Raw genomic sequence first — 24,549 nt, 5'->3', positions numbered from 1 at the left:
GTCTAATAGTGTCTGTTGTACAACTTACATACTTGTTCACTTTGATATGGCTGTATCATATAGTAAGCTATCTCATTTTATCACTGCATAAGAATCCTATGAGATGAATATTATCACCCCCATTTTACCAATGAGAAAACTGAGGTTCATAAGCTCTAACTAACTCAGTCATAGAACTAACTACTGGAAGTCAAACCCAAGTTTGTTCTTAATTACTGTGGGCTACTCTCCTTCTGACGTACTTCTGTCTACCCTCCCTTTCTCTGTTTCATGGATTCTGCTCACTGCTCTTGGGTCACTGTCTGCCTGTGAATGTTTTTATTTCTCTTTTCATTACAATTACAGACTATTTTCTTCCCTCTCTCATGTCAAACTATAGATCACTAGACAGTGCATAAATAACTGCTTTTGAGTCTAGAACCTCATCATCCTTGGTTTGAGAGACATTACTTGAAGACAGAACATAACAGCCTCTGAGGAGTAACCTTTAAAAAGCAATGCACTGTGGCTATGACTGTGGTGAGCAGTCAGTCTTCCTGTGAAGGGAGGTGTGATTGAAATCAATCATTAGCATGATACACCACATCAACAAGAGAAAGGACAAAAATCACATGATCATCTCAATAGATGAAATCAATCATTTTTATCTTTCTGTTATAGTAGCTTCTAATTTTTTAAGATATCCTTTTGCAAGGTATTTAGTTATGTTTCTTTACTAGGTTCATAACCTGCTTCTGAGGTTAAAAAGTCAAATACTAGGATGGTTATAGTCATACTGTTTGAGCAATTGTGTAATTAGTATTGCTTGAAAACATGTAATTAGATATCTTACAGATGTGTTTAGTAGCATAACACAGTTTATATATTTATGGTTACTCTGTAAAACAATTATATTGAAACAATTAACATACATATTATCCCATACTGAAATGTGGTCTTGAATGGTAGAATAAGGAGTGTTTTTCCGGATACTTGTATTCTAATTTCAGCTTTCCTTCTAACCAGCTATGAAACTTTGAACAATTTCCAAATGTTTTCATAAACATGTTGTAATAGGAACAATTTCCTTACCTATAAAAATAGAGGACTGTATTACCTCTGAGATCCTTTTCATATCTAACATTATTTGGTTCTGTGATTTAATTTGTACTCTATGTTTCTTTATTTAGCAGATATCACACATAAGATCAAACACCTCTGTTCTCTGATAAAAACAGATTTCCATTAATGGTCTTGGAGTTACCAAAGGAAGGCTTAACTGTATCAGACTATTACAATTAAAAACGCATTCAAACCAAACAGAACAAGATTTTAAAAGATTTGTCCACAATATCCATTACAAATAGTGTTCAGTGATGTGAATAGTGCAGTCTGTGTCTATTATTCCAAATTACTACATAAAACAATGTAGTTCATTTCTAATACAGCAATAGTACAAATGGTTGTCCTATTAAGATGGTATTGCTCAAGACAGATACAATTTAAGAAAAGTATTTTAGTCTAAAGAAATTTAGTTATAAGATAAACCTAACATTAGTTAGCAAACTTTTTCCAGTCACTTAAGGTAAGTAAGTTCTGGGGAAGTGGTAATATACAGCATAGTAATAATAATATTGCATCGTACATTTGAAAGTTGCTAAGAGAGTAAATTTTTTTAATTGAAGTATATTCGTTTTACAATGTTGTGTCAGTTTCTGGTGTACAGCATAATAGTTCAGTCATAAAAATACATAAATATATTTGTTTTCATATTCTTCATTATAGGTTACTACAAGATATTGCATGTATTTCCCTGTGCTATACAGTGTAAACTTACTGTTTATCTATTTTATATATAGTAGATAGTATCTGCAAATCTTGAACTCCCAATTTATCCCTTCCCTTCTCTCCCCTCCCCAGTAACCATCAGTTTGTTTTCCATGTGAGTCTTTTTCTGTTTTGTAAATAAGTTCATTTGTCTTCTTTTTTAGATTCCACATGTAAGTGATATCATATGATATTTTTCTTTCTCTTTATGGCTTACTTCACTTAGAATGACATTCTCCAGGTTCATCCATGTTGCTGCAATGGCATTATTTTATCATTTTTATGACTGAATAATATTCTATTGTATAAGTATACCACAGCTTCTTTATTCAGTTATCTCTTGATGGACATTTAGGTTGTTTCCATGTCTTGACTATTGTAAATAGTGCTGCTGTGAACATTAGAGTGCATGTATTTTTTTTTTTAATGTAAGAGCATAACTTTTTATTCAACAACTAGTGTCAGTTTAAGTGGAGCCAAGAAATTGGAAATTGTAACAGAAAAGAGGGAGAATAAATTTTTAATCCTATATCAAGGACAATTGCTTACTCATTCAACTATTAATAACTGCTCAACAACAAGTATTTGTTGAGCACGTTCTGTTTGTGACACCAGTACTAGGTGCTAACGACAAAATAGTCATGATAAAATTTCTGACTTGAGAGCTTGGTTGAGTGGCTGTCACTCTTAACTATTCTGTGAATGATACTTGATTTTTTTTTAAATACCAAAGTGGTAGATGGATTCCCTATCTCCAAATGCTATTTTAAAATTCCTACTAAGAAAATAATAAATTATAGTATCAGATTGGAGGTAGACTTTGATTTATTCACTGTTTCTTTCCTTCCCACTTCTTCCAGAAATTTTGAAAATTAAGAAAATACATAATATGGAAGACAATGGTGAAAAATTGATAAACCATGGCTATACCCTCACTCCAACCCCAATATAATAATTTCCTAATGTTACTTTCCAGTTGTTGACTACCTAAGTAGGTATTTTCACATGCATATAATCATAAAGCAATTCCATTTTCTAGCCTGCTTTTTTCATTGAATGTGATATATAAATATACTTTTAATTAATAGGTTTTTTAGAACAGTTTTAGGTTTACAGGAGAATCAGGCAAAAGTATAGGGAATTCCCATATGACCCTCTCCCTCCACCCAGTTTCCCCTATTGATATCTTGCTTTAGTTTGGAGCACTTGTTAAAATTGATGGGCCAATGCTAATACATTGTTGTTAAAGTCCAAAGTATACATTGGGGTTAGCTCTTTGTACATTTGTTCTTCAGTTGATGAATGGATAAACTGGTATATCCAGAATATTATTCAGTGATAAAAAGAAATGTGCTATCAAGCTAAGAAAAGACATGAAGGAACTTTGAATGCATATTGCTGAGTCAAAAAAGTCAATCTGAAAAGGCTTCACACTGTGGGAGTCCAAATATATGACATTTCAGAAAAGACAAAACTATGGACACAGAAAACAAAATCAGGTGTTGCCAGGGGTTAGGTAGGAAGGAGAGATGAGTAAGTGGAGCACAGGGTTTTGTAAGGCAGCAAAACTATTCTTATTCTGTATGATACCATAAGGGTAGATACATGTCATTAAAAGTTTATCAAAACCCATAGACACATAAATATTTTTATACTTCTAATAGTTGTATAAAAAGTTGTATAGCAAGGGTGCATGTATCTTTTTGAATTAAGGTTCCCTCTGGATGTATGTCCCAGAATGGGATTGCTGAATCATATGGTAAGTCTATTTTTAGTCTTTTGAGGAATCTCCATACTGTTTTCCATAATGGCTGCACCAAACTACATTCCCACCATCAGTATAGGAGGATTCCCTTTTCTCCACACCCTCTCCAGCATTTATCACTTGTGGACTTTTGAATGATGGCCATTCTGACTGATGTGAGGTGATATCTCATTGTAGTTTTGATATGCATTTCTCTGATAACTAGCTACATTGAGCATTTTTTCATGTGCCTATTGGCCATTTGTATGTCTTCATTGGAGACTTGCTTGTTTAGGTCTTCTGCCCATTTTTGGATTGGGTCGTTTGACTTTTTTTGTTATTAAGTTGTATGAGCTGTTTATATATTCTGGAAATTAAACCTTCGTTGGTCTCATTATTTGCAAATATTTTCTCCCATTCCGTAGGTTGCTGTTTTGTTTTGCTTATGGTTTCCTTTGCTGTGCAAAAGCTTATAAGTTTAATTAGGTCCCATTTGTTTATTTTTGCTTTTATTTCTATTGCCTGGGTAGACTGCCTTAGGGGGACATTGCTAAGATTTATGTCAGAGAATGTTTTGCCTATGTTTTCTTCTAAGAGGTTTATAGTGTCTTGTCTTATGTTTAAGTCTTTAGGCCATTTTGAGTTTATTTTTGTGTATGGTGTGAGGGAGTATTCTAACTTCAGTGATTTACATGCAGCTGTCCAGTTTTCCCAACACAATTTGCTGAAGAGACTCTGTTTTTTCCATTGTATAGTCTTGCCTCCTTTATCAAAGATTAATTGACCCAAAGTCTGTGGGTATTTCTGGACTAAGAGAATAAATCTAAAAACTTTTCCTCACAGGAAAAGAATTTGTAATCATGTCAGGTCATGAATATTAACTAAACTTATTGTGGTAGTTATTTTGCATTATATACATACATCAAATCGTTATGTTGTACACCTAAAATTAACGTTATATGTCAATTATATCTTAATAAGACTAAAAACACAAAGAGATAAAGGAAAGGTACGACACACACAGACACATGCATATCCCAAAATTCTGTATGTTGTGGTATAAGGGAGAAATATGTACTTTTGACTAAAGAGTCTTGAATTTGTATTTGAGTTCTTTCAGTCACTAGCCTCTTATAAGTTGCTGAATGCCCATGAACCTCAGTTTTATCACTTACAAAATAGGGATACTAGGAATTTTAGGTTGGTTGTGAGGATAGACTACAGTAATATATTTCAAATACTTGGTATAATGTCCCATAGAAGGCCTTCAACAAGTGGCATTACTATTGTAGTTAAGGACAGATGTTTCTAGGTTTTATCAATTTAGGGAGTACATTTGACTGTTTCTTTATAATGTGTATAACTTAATAGAGTACATAACTTTTAAAGTGTATAAACACACACACTTATCATGGGACCAATCAATTGCACTCCTCAGTGTGTTTACATAAGAGAAATGAAGGCATATTTCTACAAAATAACCTATGTGCAAATATTTATAGCAGCTTTATTAAAATTGCCAAAAACTGGAAACAATTCAAATGTCCATCAACTAGTGAATGAATATACAAATTATAGTATATCTGTGCAGTGGAATACTACTCAGCAATAGAAGGAATGAACTATTGAGACATATAATAGTATGAATGAATGTTAAAAGCATTAAATGAAAGAAGCCAAGTTCAAAAGGCTGCCTACTATATGATATTTATATGACATTCTAGAAAAGGCAAAACTATAAGTATAAAAATCACATCCATGGTTGCCAGGGGCTGGATGTAAAGGAAGGGCATTGACTGCAGTGTTGCATGAGGGAACATTTTAGGGTAATGAAAATATTCTATATTTGTTTGTGATGGTTATTACATACATGACTGTATAAATTTGTCAAAATTTACATAATTATGCATCCAAAATGGGTGAATTTTTTTTATTTTGTGTAAATTATAACTCAATAAGCCTACCTAAAAATATTCACCCGTGTGTATACTTACGTGTGTCATGCAAGCTTTACTTCAATAAAATTTTTACCTAAAGATACAAATTTTTTAAAGTATTATGCTTGTGTAAAATGTTTACCTAAATCTGTGACAACATACAGCTGTCTCTCATTATCTGCAGGGGATTGGTTCTAGGACCCCCACAGATACCAAGATCTGTGGATGTTCAAGTCCCTTAGTCAGTCCTCCAGTATCTGTGGAACCCCAGGATACAGAGGGCTGATGGTATATAGAAATTCTGACTCACTGTAGGCTTTGCTCAAAAAAATATTTTAAGTGTTTTCATTAAAAATTTCAAGGTAGAATATAAATATATAGATTCAAAACAGTACAGCAAAATGGGGAATATAGATATTTTAATTCAGTATAAGGAGAGAAAAAAGAAACAAACAAAAAGATACTCAACATGAAAAAATATGTAAAAATAAGTCCATATATGTATGTAATCACAGTGTACTGCACATGTTCAGTGTGTGAAGGTAACTATAATCAGAATAGATACATGTATCAATACAAATAAGAGTCAAAAGTATAACTGTGCAGAAAAGTCATTGTCTTTGAACGTGTAGACTATCACTTATATAGTTTAGAAACCTGTAAACAATTAGATATATTATCTGTAAGTATGTATCTATTATAGTAAAAGTATACAGTATTCTTGAAAATTATCAACCCAATCATGATGAAATTCATGGAAATGTTTGTTTCACTTTGGGGGTAGGATGGGAGGAAGGAAATGTGGCTAGTGAGTGCAACACATGGGTTGGAGTGGAGGTTTTTTTAGTAATACTAAGCAAAAAAGCAAAAATTCTTTTTAATTTAAAACAAGATTTATAACTGTATAAAGAGTGCCATCTATATTGTAAATGCATGTATTTAGTTGCAAATATACATATATGCTTGTATGGGTAATTGGAAATCTCAGGAGAGGATTCATAGTACTGAAGATTTGGGGTGGGAGATTTGCAAGTAATTGCCAAAAATATGGGAAATACTTTGCCAGAAAAACAGGAAAAGAATCTTGTTTGCGTTAATGTTTTTGAGATGAACTTTATTTTTGACTTGTAATATGATGGAATTATATGATATTAATAATGAAAGTAGGAAATGCAATAGAAGTAAGGAGCACATTTAAATTAGTTAAATTTTCTTACATTGCATATACAATAAATCCAAATCAAACTTGTCTAAGCTAAAAATAAATGATTTTTGTACCCAGAAAGTCCAAGAAATGGATCTGGATCTGTCTGGTATAAGGGGATGCAGGACAAATGGTGTCATCAAGATTCAGTTTTCTTCTAGAGCTGGTGGGATGGGGTACTCTGAACAGTCTAGATCATTTGTACCTGGGGTAGAAGGGAAAGAAGTTCACCCTAGCCACCAGGACGGAACAGGATCACTGTGGCAGAGGGTAAGGGCTTTCCCCACCCCGCCCACGCCCAGAAAAAATGTTGACCAGATAAGCATATATCTGATAAAGTGGCGGAAGGAGCTTGTAAGGCCAGAAAGTTTATAATAGCTTTGAACATAGTCACCAGGGCCTAGACATAAGACTAAGCATTTGGAATTAATAAGTGAGTTGCTGTGAAGCCACACCAAATCTTCATAGCCAACTAAAAGTAGGAAGAAAAGTGAAATACTCATTATTACCCAAGGCATGGGAATTTAAGTACAGTTCTCACGATCCCATTTTCATTGTAGAAATTTCTTAGGCAGAATCTTCATTATGGCAATGTCCTGCCAGAACATTGTTGGTTTTGGGTTGGAGGGGAGGTTGGAGGGGGGTTGATTTATACAAAAGTACCAGGTGCAAAACTTTGAAATAAACAATGTCACATATTTATTAGTAAATTCTCAATCACCTGTCCAGTATTTGATATTCCTTAAATTACATGCAACAGGATGTTTGACATTTTGTAAGTTGAATGTGATACATCCTTTTTTGGGTAATTCTTTTTGACAGTAGATAGCTGGTCTTCCAAGTTACCATTTTAATCACATTATATAGTATACTCGAAAATTGGCAAAGCTGTTAATTATTGGCATAAAAAACCATCCTTAAATGTTTTTTAATAATTTTTGAGAATGTTTCATCTGTAATTCTAGAAAGTGACATGTTAAAAGCAAGCACTCAAAAATCTTAAATTTAATTAAAAAGTAATTCTTAGTTAGAATTTGCTAGCCCAGATAGAGAACAAATTAATTGTTTTAGTGGCTAAGTTTATATACAAATATCTAAACTGCTGCATGTTTATATAATTCTCCATTATTAAAATAGAAAAACAGCATTGTGAAATGTTCATTTATATAGCTCATTAATTTTCCTATGATCAGGATTGCACAATTTGTCTTAAGACTTCATTCTTATGCAAGAAAATAAATTCAATGAAATCATATGAGTTCAGCAAAATTAGTGAATTTCCGCCTCCAAACTTTTTATTACTTTTTAATTATTACCATTAATGTAGATTGTGAGGTTTGTGATAACAGTTTGTTCTGTGTTATCTATCAAATACCATTTAAAGTAAAAACTTTTTCATTTAAATAAAACTTTGAATAAACAGAACTGAAATTTGACTTACCAGTATCGTATTTTTAAAGTTTAGTTGATAACTCTTTTTGATTATGCCTGAAATCCAGTGGGAAGGATGGTTGGAAGGTAGCAAATCTTTTAAAATTACTAGTTTGAACCCTATCAAAAAACTGATTACAGGTGCTTTAAATTTTGAATATTATGGGCAGAGAAGAACAATAACATCTGTTGAGTGAAATACCTCTAACATTCAAGATTGCTGCCATTCTCCCTTTAGAGATTTTTTTTTCCTGCAGAAAAGGAATTGAAAAGGTTAAATCATATCTGTAAGAATCAGGTTGTAGTCCTATGTGTTTTTTTCACATTAAATATCAAAGATGGCTTAACATATTTAGAACTTTCTGAGTTTCTATTAATAAAGTTAAAAGAAAATCTAGTGATCAGGCAGTGGAGCCACATAAAATTTGTATGTGAAACACCCATTGTGCTTATCTCTGTTCTAGATATTGCTCTGAACCCATGTTCCACATTCTGAATTCTGTGTATAAAGTTAAACATTGCAGAAAGTCATATATCTGATGATACAGATGAATAAGGTTGAAGTTTAGTAGTGAGCAATGTTGGTAAATTTAATACGTTCATGTCTTTAGTATTTTGTTATTAATATAATTGAATTATTTTGTGGGAAATTATGAAACACTACTGAAAATACTAATAGATTTTAAAACTCCCAGAAATTAAAGACTTCTCTTCACACTATATTACTGTATTTTAATGTATCAGACTAATACTAAATTTCTTAAAATATTTATTACTTGCAGGCAAAGTTGTTAGCTATGCAACAAGCCAGAGAAACCGCAGTTCAGCAGTATAGAAAACTGGAAGAAGAAATTCAGACACTTCGAGTTTACTACAGGTAAAATTCTTTTTAGCCTGGACACGAATAAATGTTAATTTGGGACATGTTTCTACCCAATTTTATAGTGGTGAATGAGGAAATACCTCAATGAAATTGAACATTGTGCACTTAAAACATTTTTGTAGTTTAAAAATGATTCAGACATTAAATATTATTCTACCTTTTTCCTTCCTGCAGTTGGTAAAGGTTAAGTTTAGACTCCCATCAGAATTATAAAATTTACATAACTCTGATTAACCAGTTGTCTAAATGGAGTCTGCTTAGCTCTTGAACTATTTGCTGATGTAAATGGTACCTCTAAAATGATGGTATATGTTTTTCAAATAATACATGAATAGCAGTAGTAACAGCTTTTTGCCTATCAAAATATAAGAAGTTCCTAAAGGAATGCCACTAAATTATTTTTAAGACTTATTTAATTTATGTCCAAGAGTAGTTACAAAATTTAATTCACTAGGTCACATTGGCATTTCTTAATGAAAAGAAATAGAAAATGTCAGAGTGCATCTACTGTGGTAAGGGTAAATTGTTTTGTGATATTTTTGTTTCAGTTTTGTGTTGTGTGAGAGGTAAAATCTTGTATTGAGCCATATGTAAAATATATATTCTCACAGTGGATCATGGTTTTTAAAAAAGGTTTGAAAAATGATGTACAATGCCCTGTATATTCTTTAATACGTACAAAGATTAAAAAACAAAAAAAACCCTCAAGTTTAAAATGTAAGAATGCACTAACTGGGGCTGTAGGTTATTGAAAGATTTTTTCTTAATTTGGTCCCCCTCTCAGAATAATGTTGTTAAGTACATAAGATGAAATTAAATCAAAATCGGTTTTACTGAAATAAAATTAGGAAAATATTACATCATGACATGTTACTATATACACGCACCATTATTAATACATCAAATAACTAGACCTAACAGCAAGTCTACTAAAAACAGTAATTTCAAAGTAGTGATGACTGTAAATTGTATTCTGGGGATAACTGCAAACACTGAACTGTGACATGAAAATACCAGTGGTTTCTATGGGTGCAAACTCTGAAGAACCACTGATACTACTACTGTAGTTTATTGTCTGTGTTTATAATTGTAGGAAATACTGTATTTACATGAGAGTTAGTGAAAAATAAAGGTGAAAACTTCTTCCTCCCCTCATGTTAAGAACCTATGCTTTGGAGCAGTTACTGACATACAAAGTAATTGGTTATTGTTATGGGCTGAATTGTGTCCCTCAAAGAAATACCTTGAAGTCTTAACCCCTAGTCCCTCAGAATGTGACCTTATTTGGAAATAGGGTCTTTACAGAACTAATCAAGTTAAAATGAGGTCATTAGCATGGGCTTTAACCCAACATGACTGATGTTCTTATAAAAAGTGGGAATTTGGACACAGAGACACAGGCATGGAGAGAAGACTATATGAAGACACAAGGTGAAGACTTCTGTCTGGAGTGATGCATCTACAAGCAAAGGCATGCCAGGAATTGGCAGCAGACACCAAAAGCTTGAAGAGGCAGGGAGGATTCTCCCTTAAAGCCGTCAAAGAGGGCACAACCGAGCTGACACTTTGATTTTGGACTTAACATCCTCCAGAACTGTGAGACAGTAAATTTCTATTGTTTTAAGCCCTTCAGTTTGGGTGTTTTGTTACAGCAGCCTTAGGAAATTCATACCGTTCTCAAATATCTCAAGTACCAAGTATGTGTGGTTGATGACTGACTGTGGGAAATCATTTGCTTACAATTAGAATCCATAGGCATTTAAGTTAGCAGAACCCTGATAGTGAATGAAGACATCCCATCCACCCATACTTTTTTGTTTGTTTGTTTTAAGAGAGTGAATATAATAGTCCTTCATCTGTATTTTACACCACTGGATTCTCAGCTGTAGCTGTGTATTTGAATCATGTGAGCCTCTAAAAAGTCTGATCCCCATCCCATCCCAGGCCAATTACATCAGAGTCTCCTGGAGTAGGACTCAGCTATCAGTGTATTTAAAGCTCCTTAGAAATTCCCACGCACAGCCAAGTTTGAAGGCTGCTGTTCTACAAGCACACTTATGTTACGCATTAAATAGGATTGCTTCTTGGTAGAATAATAGAAGCATTTATTAAACCTTTTATTAAGACTTATGAATACTGTGTGATTTGTGCCCAGACCTTGGATGTTGCAGTATGGTATGTAGTAGTTTCACCCCACTGACAGGGAGAGTTTTTATGGAACCTTCTCCTGCCATCCTTGTGAGATAGGACAGCAGGTGCTCTGTTGTTAAAGTGACAGTGTCCAAGAATTCTTAGAGCCATGTGATAATCTTGCATGAACTGACATTCCTTACTGAAAAACAAACCTTGATACCAGTTCTTGACGCTCCTTCTTTTTGCTGAATTGCAGAGGGTTATGAAAGATTTTTCTTTAATTATGAAGCTTAAATATTTATTTTTCAAAGACTTTTTCATCTGCATGACTCTAACAGAGTTAAATAACCTCTTCTAAATAAAGGGTTAATGATTACTGGCTTAAAGATAAGCTTCACAAGGACCCCCCTCTCTACTACCTTTTTGAAAGATTGCTGGTAATGTAGCAAAGCTACAGGAACTTGCAGTTAGACAGCCCTGCCTGTGTGACCTTATATAGATGAACCTCTCCAAAACCATTTCCTTTCAGTAAACTGAGAATTATAGTAGCTACGTCATAGAATTAACTGTGTAGTCTTAGCACAGTATTTGGCTTATTGATAGTGCTCAACCAATGTTAAGATAAATTTCCTTTTACAGCAAGAAGATGGTGAGGTAAAAGTCGAATAAAAACTATGATATCACTGAAACCAAGGAAGGTGATTTTGTTTTTATAAAAGTCAAATATTGCTAAATGGTTAAGTAAGATAAAGGCAAAGAGTATCCTTTTTATTGGAAATTAGTCATCAGTAACCTCTACAAGAGTAGTTTTAATACAGTATTAAGTACAGAAGCCAGTTTTTTGTAAATTGAAAAGTGATTTGAGGTAAAGAATCATAGCAGTTGGACCTATAAAGTGATTCTTGAAGAAACTTGAATAAGAAAGTTGTTCATTATAGTTGAGAATAAAGGAACATGGCTTAAGAATTTTGTTTATTGTTTTTGAAAAATGGCAGACACTTGAACATGTTTATGACTTGTTGGAATGAGCCAACAGAGGAAAATTGTTATAGAACAGAATTCCTCCCAAATTAGAAAGAGGTGGAATTTCTAATCTGCAGAAGAGTTTACCTTGAACAGGAGATGGTCTCCTTGTGCTTATAGACAGGAGTGAAGGAGATAAGAATAGCTGTGAATATAAATAAATTTTGGTTCACAAATAATAGTTTCTTTTTTTTAAAGGTACAGGAGACATTCTGTGAGGATATACAGAAATTTATTTTAAATGGATTAGGAGTAAGATCCCTGGAATGTAGAACTCCAGGAAGGTGGAGGCAGTTACCACAAACAACAAAACTTCAATTTCCCAGAATCTCAGATTCTGATTTAAATGAAAGTGAACAATGTTTCTGAACACACCTGAATAGGTGGTGTTTACAAATCCATATGTGAAACACAATTAATTCATAGAGATTTTTTTTTATTATTATTTAAGTTTAGTTGATTTACAATGTTGTGTTATTTTCATGTGATTCAGTTATTTGTATATTTATATATATATTTTTTCAGATTATTTTCCATTGTAGGTTATTACAAGATATTGAATGTAGTTCCCTGTGCTATATGGTAGATCCTTATTATTTACCTATTTTATATATAGTACTGTGTATCTGTTAATCCCAAATTCCTGATTTATTCCCCACTTTTACCTTTGATAACCATAAGTTTATTTTCTGTGTCTGTGAGTCTATTTGTTTATAAATAAGTTCATTTGCATCATTTTTTAGATTCCACATGTAAGTGATATCATTTGATATTTATCTTTGATTTGCTTCATTTAGTGTAGTAATCTGTGTCCATCCATGTTGCTGCAAATGGTATTGTTTTGTTCTTTTTATGGCTGAGTAATATTCCATTGAGTGTATATACCATATCTTCTTTATCCATTTATCAGCTAATGGACATTTAGGTTGCTTCTATGTTTTGGCTGTTGTAAATAGTGCTGCTGTGTTGTTGAAGATCTTTTCATGTGCCTGTTGGCCATCTTCTTTGGAAAAACATTAAGACCTTCTGTCCATTTTTTGATTGGGTAGTTTGTTTTTTGATATTGAGCTGTGTGTCCTGTTCATATGTTTTGGAAAATAATCCCTTGTCAGTTGCATTATTTACAGATACTTTCTCCCATTCCATATGTTGTCGTTTCATTTTGTTTGTGGTTTTCTTTACTGTGTGAAAGCTTATAAATTTGATTAGGTCCCCCATTGTTTATTTTTGCTTATATTTCTTTTGCTTTGGGACACTGACCTAAGAAAACATTGCCAGGATTTGTGCCAGAGAATGTTTTGCCTGGGTTCTCTTCTAAGAATTTTATGGTATCATGTTTTATATTTAGGTCTTTTAAACCATTTTGAGTTTATTTTTGTGTTTGGTGTGAGGGAATGTTCTAAGTTCATTGATTTACATGTGGCTGTCCAGCTTTTCCAGTACCACTTGTGGAGGAGATTGTCTTTTCTTCGTGGTATATTCTTGCCTCCTTTGTTGAAGATTAATTGACCAGAGGCATATGGGTTTATTTCTGGGATCTCTCTTCTGTTCCATTGATCTGTATGTCTATTTTTGTGCCAGTACCATGCTGTTTTGATTACTGCAGCTTTGTAGTATTGTCTGAAGTCTGGGAGGGTTATGCCTGCAGCTTTGTTCTTTTGAGATACTAGTGTTTTTCCTCAAAGTTTTTTGTGTTATAGAGGACAAGGAAAAAGTTCCATTTTTACTGTGAAGGAAACCAAAACTAATTCTGTAATTTTGATGTGTGTGTGTGTGTGTGTGTAAAGAACTCATAGATAATGGAATTTTTTAAATAAAGTTTTAGAAAAAGATGCACTTTCAGTTATTCAGATCAATTTTACATATATATATACATACGTAAATACATACACACACATACATAAACATGTATTTTGCCATGTCAAAGAAAGTTATTTTTCAATAATTAAGAACAAATACACTACAAAAAATATAGGAGTAGGACAGTAAGCTAAAGCCAGGAGGAGCAAGTCATTATACAGCTTGCATGTGTTCCAAGAAACAGTAAAAGAATAAGCCTCAAGAGTAAGTCTGGCTGTCAGATTTCCAATAGCCAAAGCAGAGAAGGATGTATGATCAGTTATTAGTTTTAATGGCAAATTAAAATATACTGGTGACTTTCATTCTTCCTTGCCTTTAATTAACCAATTAGTGATACTGAATTTTTTCAAAAATCATTTTCTTTTGCTGTTTTATACTAACAGCTGCTGTGACTACAAGCATTCCTTTTCCCTGAATGGAAATGAGGAATATGGAAGTGTATTTTTCAGAGTTTTTCTGTTTCCTTTGAGTTTTAGAAAACTCTGAGTACTAAGAAAAGGAAATGTAGGCCTTTTGTGTCCATTGGTAGAGTTAAAGACAGGGGCAAGTGAGGTAAATGGGTAGTGATATTAATCTTACCATTATAACTGACTGCTCTTTCACATTAAAGCAGAAAGGATAGCAGGAGAGGGATAGCAATGTGAAGATTTAAAATAAATTTTACTTATTACAAAGTACTATTAGTAAAGTATTTGTATCTCCTTTGTGCCAAATGCTGAATTTATTTGCAATAGCTTCATTACTCTAAATCTAAACAGTTTCATCAAGGAAGAATCTTAAACTTGTAAGAGTTAGATTTGTATTTAATAATGATTTTTTTCCTGCTCTTGTAAACCTGTAATGCTGCATTCCTAAGCTTAGAAGGCATAATAATAACAAACTTTTCTAATCGAGAGAAAGCATAAGTTTCGATGTTTGCTGATTTTATAGTTCTTCCTTATATTTTCTTTTGCTTAAAGAAGGTGTAACTTCAAGTGTGGAGATAAGAATTAGATCCTGTTGTTTGGTGCCAGGAGACTGGGATTTAATATATTTATAATAACAGCAGTTTATGTTTTAAATTTTTGTTATGTTTTGTGTAATTCCAAGTGAGAAGTTGTAATGCCTTTCAGAACACGGTAAATTTCACATTTTAGACCAAAAAAATTAAATAGTATGCTTCATTTTTAAGGTAATATGTTTCCTATAATTTTACTAGTTTTTTTTTAATAATTAGATAGAATACTTGTGTTTGATATAGTGAAACCAGAGTTAACATAAATCCTACGTACTGAGTTCATAATATCCTATATTTCAAAGTCATAGAACCATAAAGATAGAGACTATATAAAATATACTCAAAAAGAGAGTGAAATTCTTAATTTTTTTGTCTGTATATATGCTGTTTTTAGTAATCAGAAATATTACTATCACTATGATCTGGTTGGGTTTTTTCTTTTTATGGTGGTGATAGTCTTTCATTGAATCATATGTTCTCTTAGTCAGAATTACACATTGATAAGACAGCAGTGATTATAGCATGCAAAACTCTAGCCATGAAGCAACATTTTTCTCTATGCAAATCCCTCACAGAGAAGGGCTGAACACTCGATCCTGACTCATTAGTTCTATGCTCTAAGCAGTTGTGCTAATTGAACTACCCAATGACAAACATTTTCTTATATCTGTATTTTCTATAGGAATTAACTATCATGGAGCTATGTTATAGTACTGTACTGCTAAAACAATAATAGAAAGAACAAAAGAATACCTGAATTCTTTCATCTTTGTCATTAATGAAAAAAAAATTTTTTAACATAGGCAAGCTCCAAACTTTCTTGGTTTCAACTTCTCTAACTTAGACTTGGGGCTTTCTCTAGTTTTAACATTTTGTAAAATTTATCACCCTTTCATTTGAGGTAGATTAAAAGTTTTTATTTAGTTTCAAGAACTGTCTTCTTACACAACTGAGTTGCACCTGTTTTCAAGGCCTTTACTATTTAAGGCTTCACATTTACTTTTTAAGTCATCGTACATATTTATCGGCAGCTCTGGGATGCAAAACAAAAAGAAAGTTCAAACAAAGTTTAAAAAACAAAACATTAAAGTTTGCATTTTCTATAAGTCCAGTGATCCTGAATATAGTCATTAGAGATTCTTTCCTTCCTCCTCTCAACTTATAGAATGTGACATTTAATAAATTACTTAACTTCTGAATGTCAGTTACTTCACCTATGAACAAGTAATATCTGAGCTGCTTATTATAAAGATCAATGATGTGATATATAAGAATGTTTTTTGAAAACTGTATTGTACTGTGCAAAGGAAATATATTAAAAGTATCATTGATCAGATTACTTTAAAAGTTTTTGCTTTATTGACATATAAGACAACAATTAGTAAAGAGGCTATTTCTACCAAAATATTTTGTCTTACATGACTTTGTATCCAGGACATTTTTCACATTATTTAGTTTCACTGTTTTCTGTGCTTTATTCTAACAGTAAGTTATAAGAATAAAACAAATTCAACAGGTGCTCTCAACTGTTCTTTTTCATTCTATACAATGGCTAAGCTTCCTCTTTTAAGAGCATTTGACAAAATATCTTGCCATTTAATCATTGTGGTTAACAACAGATCCAGAGGTAGAATGGGCTTGCCAATTACAGATCCTAAATTTGCTATCTAGTAACATCATTTTTATAAGCTTGAGAAAAAATTAATTTTAAATTTTGTTAAAGGAAAAAGTAAAGTGTTTCCCTTGGTTTTGGCACTATTATTATAGTTCCACAGATGCCATTTGCCTTCTACAGATGTGTCCCTTTTCCCATATTTAATTAGTAACAAAATTTTATTAGACTTTTCCTTGCAATGTCTGTTTCTTTGGCAAAACTCTTGCCTTAGATCAGACTTGTATCATTTCATGCCTGGGCTTTTCTAACTATTTTATCTACTTGTCTCCATTCCTTATTCCTCTTAAGATTCCTGAAACATTATTTTCCACCTCTTAATTAGCCATTAGCAGTATTTACTAATGCCACATTACCTATACAATAAATTTCAAACTCTTTAATGTAAGATTCATGAACTCTTGATATTGCTGTCACCTCTGTTTCTGATTTAATATCCCATTAGCCATCTTTTTGCCTTCTTGTTTCATTCATATTTGTGTCACTGGTTCCAATATACTGCCTCACACATAGTAGGCACTCAGAAAATATTTGTTATACTAAATTGACTATTATTTGCACTCTTAAAATGAATCATTCACTATTTCCTGGACACACCCCAAAATTTCCCACTTTAGTGCTTTCTTTATATCACCTTGTTCCCTCTGGAATACTCCCATCTCTGCCTATCAGATTCTTACTGCGCTTTCAGAACACAATATAAGTACTAACTATTTCGGTAATCTTTTTCTGACCTTTTCAACAAGAAGTGATCTCATTCTACCAAAAATTAGCTACCATAATTACTCACAGTGCTTTCTCACAATATATACCTAATGCTTACCTACATAATAGTCGTATAAATACTTCGCTCAGTTCCCTTGCTAGGGCTTCTATTTTTTATACATAACAGGCCTTCAGTAAATATTTGCCAAGCAAAGGAATAAACAATCAAATTTAACCCTAGATGGAAATTTTCTTCAAAATTAAAAGTTTCTTCTACAGAGTGATAGTCTGTGAAATGCATATAATGAGGTCTCAATGATAAGTGAATGATTGGAGATAACATGGGCCTAGTTCGGCATTTTGGTGAGTCATTTCCAGGGATGTGGGGCAAAATGAGGTCTCTGTGTGATAAAGTAAGCACATCCTCTGCCAACAAAGTTTCTTTTTTATCAGGCCAACAGTGTTCAAATTTGAAAACCATTATCAAAAACATTTGTTTGGATTTTACATATCTTGAAATTTAGAATTAAAAAAAATAGGAAACAAATATAACTATCACATGTTCATTTGCAGTATTGTTTCTTACAGTGAAAAAAATAAGAACTGGAAGATCTGCCGATGTGGGACTCAGGATTATGGCATAGTATGTGTATTAGGGTTCTCCCAGGAAATAGAACCCATAGACTCTATTTACAGGGAGAGAGATTTATTTTAAGGGATTGACTCATGAAGTTGTAGGGGCTGGCAAGTCCAACAGCTGCAAGGTAAGCCAGCTGGCTGGAGAACCAGGGAAGAGTCAATGCTGCAGTTGTAAGTCCCAAGACGCAGAGTTCCTTCTTCCTCACGAGATCTCAGCATGTCTCTTAAGGCCTTCAACTGATTGGATGAAGCCCATCCATATTAAGGAGCGTGATCTGCTTTCCTCAAAGTCTACTGATCTAAATATTAACCAAATGTAAAAAATACCTTAGCAACATCTAAACTGGTGTTTGAACAAATATCTGGATACCATAGCCTAGCCATGTTGACACGTAAAATTAACCATCACACCTGTGTGTTTCAGCAGTTAGCTGAGGCTGAGTCAAAGCTACCTTTTCTAAAAGGGTCATGCACTTTCCACTTTACCACATTTCCTATCCTGCCTACTTCATGCATTTAACATCATCTGCCTCAATCATAATAAGCATTTAAATTGGTGACCCCAGATGTATGTCGTGGTCTTATTTAATTGTAAAAGGAGTATTTGTACACATATACATATGCCACTAGCCCCTGGCTACCTCTCTAACCTCATTTCTTAACATGTTTCTACTCTTGCTTCACTCTAGCCACACCAACTCCCGTATTATCTCAAACATTCTAAGAATGCTCCCATCACAAGACCTTGACTTTTTTTTTCTCTGTCTTGCGTGATCTACACCCACCTCCCACCCTAGAGTCATAAGTCTGCTTCTCACTTTGTTCAACTTTCTGCTTAAGTGTCCCTGCCACACTATCTAAAATAGCCTACCTTCTCACTGCATCACTCTATTTGTTACCCTCCTTAAATTTTTTAAATAATGGATAAGCCTACATGACACTTTACTGTATGTGTGGATTGTCCTCTAGAAATTTAATTCTGCAAGGCCAAGGATTTTGTTTATTTACCACTACTTCTTACACGTGAATCAGTGCTTGGCACATCTTTGATGCTCCATAAAGTTTTTTCTGATACATCAGACACTCAACAGCAGGTTATGGAAAGTATGACTGAGTCTAGCAGTTAGGTTTATTGTATATATATGGTGAATGAGAAGAGAGGAAATTTTAACTTGCATTTCATACCCTAATAAAATGTTTGAGTTTTTCATGTATATGCATTACTTTTATATAAAAATGCACTTGCAGTTTTTAAAATGCCTTTATTCATAATCACTTGCCAAATTAAATTTGATGCCTAGAAACGAATAAGCATCTATGAAAAATAGGTCTGTAATGCCTACATATGTATGTATGAAAGTAAGTGTGCTTGAATAATGTATTTATATGTATCAATGAAGTTCATCTCTTTAATACATTTTATTAGTGTTGTGCTTTACGAAAAGATGAGATATATAAGGGAATGACAGTCCAAAATAGATTCACCTACCTTAGGAAATAGATATCTATAAATGATAACCTCACTTATGTCTTAAATTTGAACTATTTTTAAAGCGCTTTACATGGCAGAAATTCAAGCACTTTTAAGAAATTAAATGTTAGGAAAAATATGAACAATTTTAAAAGAAGTATTAACCATAAAATTCTTCTGCCGCTTGGTAGAAGCAGGAGCCCATTATAGGTTAGTAAGGAAAAGGATGGCTTTTTAAAAAATTCAATCCTGTGAAACATTAGTTATGGCCAGAAAGACAATGAAAAGAGAGAATTCCCTTGTACTTCTAGAGACTTCTCTCAGTATAATTAGATTCATCTAGATAATTGAATTATAAATGTTTTCCCTTTCTGTATATAACATATATACATTATTAAGTATGTTAAAGTTTTATTGAATATATACTAGTTTAAAATATTTAAAATAAATGGAAATAGTAGATGATAAATATCTTTGTTCAGAAACATTCTGATTCATTAATTGCAAAAAATAAATAAATATCAAGGTTAACATATAGAGCAAGATACAACAAACTGAAATCTTTGAGCTGCTCTTGATTTTTATAAACTTTCTAATGCCACTGCTGCCACAAAGAGCTTAGTAAATATTGACCAAGAATGATAATGATGATCTGGCAGTATTTTCAAGACTGGGTGGCACTGGCAGTAGTCAGATATCCGGGAGTTAACGTTGTCATTTTGCCATGGGGCCCTTCCACCTGGGCCTCTCCCAAAAGGACAAATGTTTACCTGCAGTGAAGCATTTAAATGTGTAAATATTCTAGTCTCAACTATATATAAAGTAGTTAGAGTTTTCACTCTTTAAATCATGAAACAATTGTTCTCTGAAGGTTAAAGGTGTGTTCCAAAAGTTTGCAAAGGTCAAAATAGGCTAAATTGAATGTTTTTTCCGTAATTCTAAACAAAAATTTGTTTTGTAAACTCAGGTCAATATTACAATATTTTGCTCCCCTTAACTATTTCAGACCCAAGATAGTTAGGAAACTTCTGAATTTTTTAGGGTTTAATTTACTGTTTTATTTATTTGTTAAGTTTTAAATGTTGTTGTACAGTCTGTCTTGTTCCCATTGGGCTTATAAGGGTTTTTTTACTATCTGTATTCTATTTTTTTTTTCTTTTGGAGGAGCAAGGTGCGGATATATTCTATTATTATACTTCCAGTTTTTTCCCCCAAATAACTGGCTCTGATTAGATCAGAAATTAACAGTATTTTGTTGCTTCATGAAGCAATCAAGGAATTCAGAAGCCTAGGGAATTTTTTTAGCTTAGTTTTATTAGACATTATTGACCTGGTAAATATTTTAATCTGCTTTAATCTATAGAAAATTTAGTTGTCCTGTCAAGCTTGGTTAGATGATCTGAACTGGAAAAAATAAAAAATTTTCTAAAGCATCAATTTTATGAAAAATGTGAGAATTGAGATTTTGATCTGGAAAGTTGGACACAATGTTGACTCCTAATTGAGAGGTATACATTTTCTGACTCTGGTTTGATTTCATTTGTTCTTTGTTTTGTTTTGTTGTACTTGATTCAAAATTAAAATAACCACTCATCCACTTTTATTCTACTCTGTTACCTGAAAACTGAGTGAAACCAAAGAATCAAGTATTAATCTCTGACTTGATTTTTAACAGATACTTCTTTTTGTTTTATAGTTAGTAACATGATTAAAATGTGACATAAGTAGACTTAAGTTATAATTCATATACAGAAAACCTCATTTATTCTAAATCTAACTTGTTGGATCTTGTTCATCTTATTATTTGTAAAATTTTTCTTTTGCAATCATTCTTTTGGTACAATATAGCTAACACTATAGTCAGACAGATGGTGTAGATTCTGACTTCTTAGCTAAGGTGACCTTTGATAGGTAATTAACCTCTCTAAGCCTCAGTTTCCTGACCTATAAAATTAGAATTGAAATAATACCTGCCTCATTTTATTTTTGAGAAAAATCAGCTGAAATAATGCATGTCAAATGCTTTGTACAGTACCTGAGTACAGACTTGGGTATTTAATGTGTGAACCATTGTTAATATAATGGCTATGCTAGCTTATATTGACTTGTCATTTGCTTTTCTTTGAGATTCTATTAATGCATTTCAAATATTTTTAGCATTTTTTGGCTCAAAGTACAGTATTGTGGTTGCAACATGGAGTCATTTGATTTTTCTCTGGGAGCAAGTTTTCACTGGAATTAGAGGGTTAATTTGTTATTGTTGTTACAGGACACTTAAAAAATACTTAGTCAAAATGACGTGCTTGAACTTAGATTTGGCCCTTTTTGATTAACAGTTTATTTTCAGTTGTTTTTCAAACAGGAATACCTTAATGTTCAGAAATCTATTGAGAATTAGAAATTTAATAATTTCATTTTTCTTTAATGAAACATTTTTCATAGAGTAGAAGAAAAATGAAAAAATTACTAAATTATGCTTTTCATAGAGTACACATTCAAAATATACCATTTCTCTCAATGTTTTTTCTCTTTAAAAATCTACCCCAGAAAATAATACAGATGTAATTCTTTCTCTTGTATCTTGGAGTTCAGGACAAACATTATCTTCTTTAATCCTTTCAACATCCTTGTAAGGTATTACCCTTTTAACAGATGAGGAAACTGAAACATGGAGCTATAAACTAACTTGCCCTAGGTCACATCAGGGCCAGTAACAGAAGTATAAAATATTACCTAACCTGTCTGATACTTGGGCCTTTTAGTCTACCTGCTAACAGCTTCCCCCATCCCTGCCTCTCTCAGAAAAAATGCTAAGGCAGAACTGGTACTTCAGCATTATTTTCCTAATTTGGGTATGCTTGATATGTTTATCACATAAAACACACCTTTGTGACAACGTTAAAGATACGTTAAAATGGTAAAAGAATCTGACCTGCTTTGGGGTTTAACAGTCTTTGTCTGTGTTCAACCAAACTATACAAATTACAACCGCAGTCAGTGTCTAGTTATAAATAGACTACCTCTGAACTTTTTTTAAGAAACTTTAAGCTCTAAGCATTATATCATATGTCAGGCAACAAAGGTAAATACTATGCCTGAAGGTAATTTTATCTGTACAATCATTTATTTTTATTTATATGTTGTGATATTGGTATTGTTATTTTATCAGTGGCCTAGCACAATCGCTAGCATAACATTAACCATATTTAGAAGTAATCATTAATCAAATAGCCATTTTCAATTCTATGTGAATTTAATAACAGCCTACTATATGCAAAGGATTATGTAGTCTCCCATAGAAAATAGAGTAACAAAAGATAGATTCAAATGCTACCCTAAAATAAGTTATAATTAAGTAGAAAGAAAGAAAAAATATACTCAAAATGAACATTTAGGATTATATGCTGTTAAAATAATTTGACATTGCCATAGAAAGTCACAGAAGGGAGAAATTATTGCAGACTGAAGTAAAGTCTTAGGGAGTGCTTGGGAATTGAAATATGAACAAGTAGGATTCTGAAAGAAAGAGGAGGAGGAAGAAGGACATTCTAGTCTAGAAGAACAGTAGTAGCAAAAATGAAGAAGTTGTAATGAATATAGTGTGTTTCACTATGGAACTGAGAGAAAGTGGCAGGAATTTGACAGCTTAAGTGAATTTTTAAATTTTGAATATATATAAAGTAGAAAGAATGAATTCCACATGTCCCCATCACTTGCCCCTAAATCCATCAACTCCTGGTCAGTCTGTTTCCATCTACACCCTCATGCGCATACCCACACTCCCAGATATTATTTTTTATTAGAGTACAGTCACTTACAATGTGTCATTTCCTGGTGTACAGCACAATGTCCTAGTCATGCATATACATACGTATATTCGTTTTCATATTCTTTCTCATTAAAGGTTATTACAAGATACTGAATATAGTTCCCTGTGCTATACAGAAGAAACTTGTTTTTTTTTAATCTATCTTTATATATATAGTGGCTAATATTTGAAAATCTCAAACTCCCAAATTTATCCCTTCCCACCTCCTTTCCCCAGTAACCACAAGATTGTTTACTATGTCTGCAAGTCTGTTTCAGTTTTGTAAATGAGTTCATAAATGTCCTTTTTTTCCTTTTTTTTTTTTTTAATATTCCACATATGAGTAACATCATATGGTATTTTTCTTTCTCTTTCTGGTTTATTTCACTTAGAATGACAATCTCATGGAGGTCCATCCATGTTGCTGCAAATGATGTTATTTTATTCTTTTTATGGCTGAGTAGTATTCCATTATGTAAATATACCACAACTTCATTTAGTCTTCTGTCAATGGACATTTAGGTTGCTTCCATGTCTTGGCTGTTGTATATAGTGCTGCTATGCACATTGGGATGCATGTATCTTTCCAAATTAAAGTTCCCTCTGGATATATACCCAGGAGCTGGATCATATAGTAAGTCTATTTCTGGTTTTTTGAGGAATCTCCATTCTATTTTCCATAATGACTGCACACAACTACATTCCCACCAGCAGTATATGAGGGTTCTCTTTTCAGATATTACTTTAAAGTAAATTCCATTTTCCATGTCATTTCATCTATAAATATTTCAGTATATATCTCTTAAAAAATAAGAACTATTTTAACATTACCATAATACCATTAACACACTTAAAAGCAATTTAACAGTAATTTCTTAATATCCAGTCAGAATTCAAACTTGAAGTTGTCTCATTATGTCATAATGCCTTTTTACTTTATTTGTTTTAATCAGGATTCAAATAAGGTCTACACATTGCAATTGGTTGATACATATTTTTTAATCTAAACATTTTCACTCCACCTTTAATTTTTTGTTACAGTTTATTTGTATAAAAATGGTTTCTTCTATAGTTTCTACAGTGAGAATTTTGCAGATTGCATCCTCATGAGGTAGTTAACATTGAATAAACTTTTCAAGTTACCATTTTTAAAAAATTTTTTTAATTGAAGCACAGTCAGTTTACAATGTTGTGTTAATATCTGGTATACAGTATACTGTTTCAGATATATATTCC

At 32.6% G+C, this 24,549-nt stretch overlaps 1 protein-coding gene across 6 annotated transcripts in view; it reads left to right on the top strand.

Moving 5' to 3' along the window:
• MIPOL1 (mirror-image polydactyly 1) overlaps positions 1-24,549 on the top strand; it is a 266,078-nt gene that overhangs the window by 162,351 nt on the left and 79,178 nt on the right. For all 6 annotated transcript variants that reach the window (XM_045504304.2, XM_010967039.3, XM_045504303.2 and 3 more), the window contains one exon: positions 8,905-8,999. In XM_045504304.2, coding sequence (XP_045360260.1) covers positions 8,905-8,999 — 95 coding nt within the window. The remainder of the gene's footprint in view (positions 1-8,904; positions 9,000-24,549) is intronic.

The sequence above is a fragment of the Camelus bactrianus genome, chromosome 6, assembly GCF_048773025.1.
Source record: "Camelus bactrianus isolate YW-2024 breed Bactrian camel chromosome 6, ASM4877302v1, whole genome shotgun sequence".
NCBI classification, from domain to species: domain Eukaryota; kingdom Metazoa; phylum Chordata; class Mammalia; order Artiodactyla; family Camelidae; genus Camelus; species Camelus bactrianus.
The sequence above is the reverse complement of the archived record's forward strand: the minus strand, read 5'-3'. Positions and strand labels throughout refer to the sequence as shown.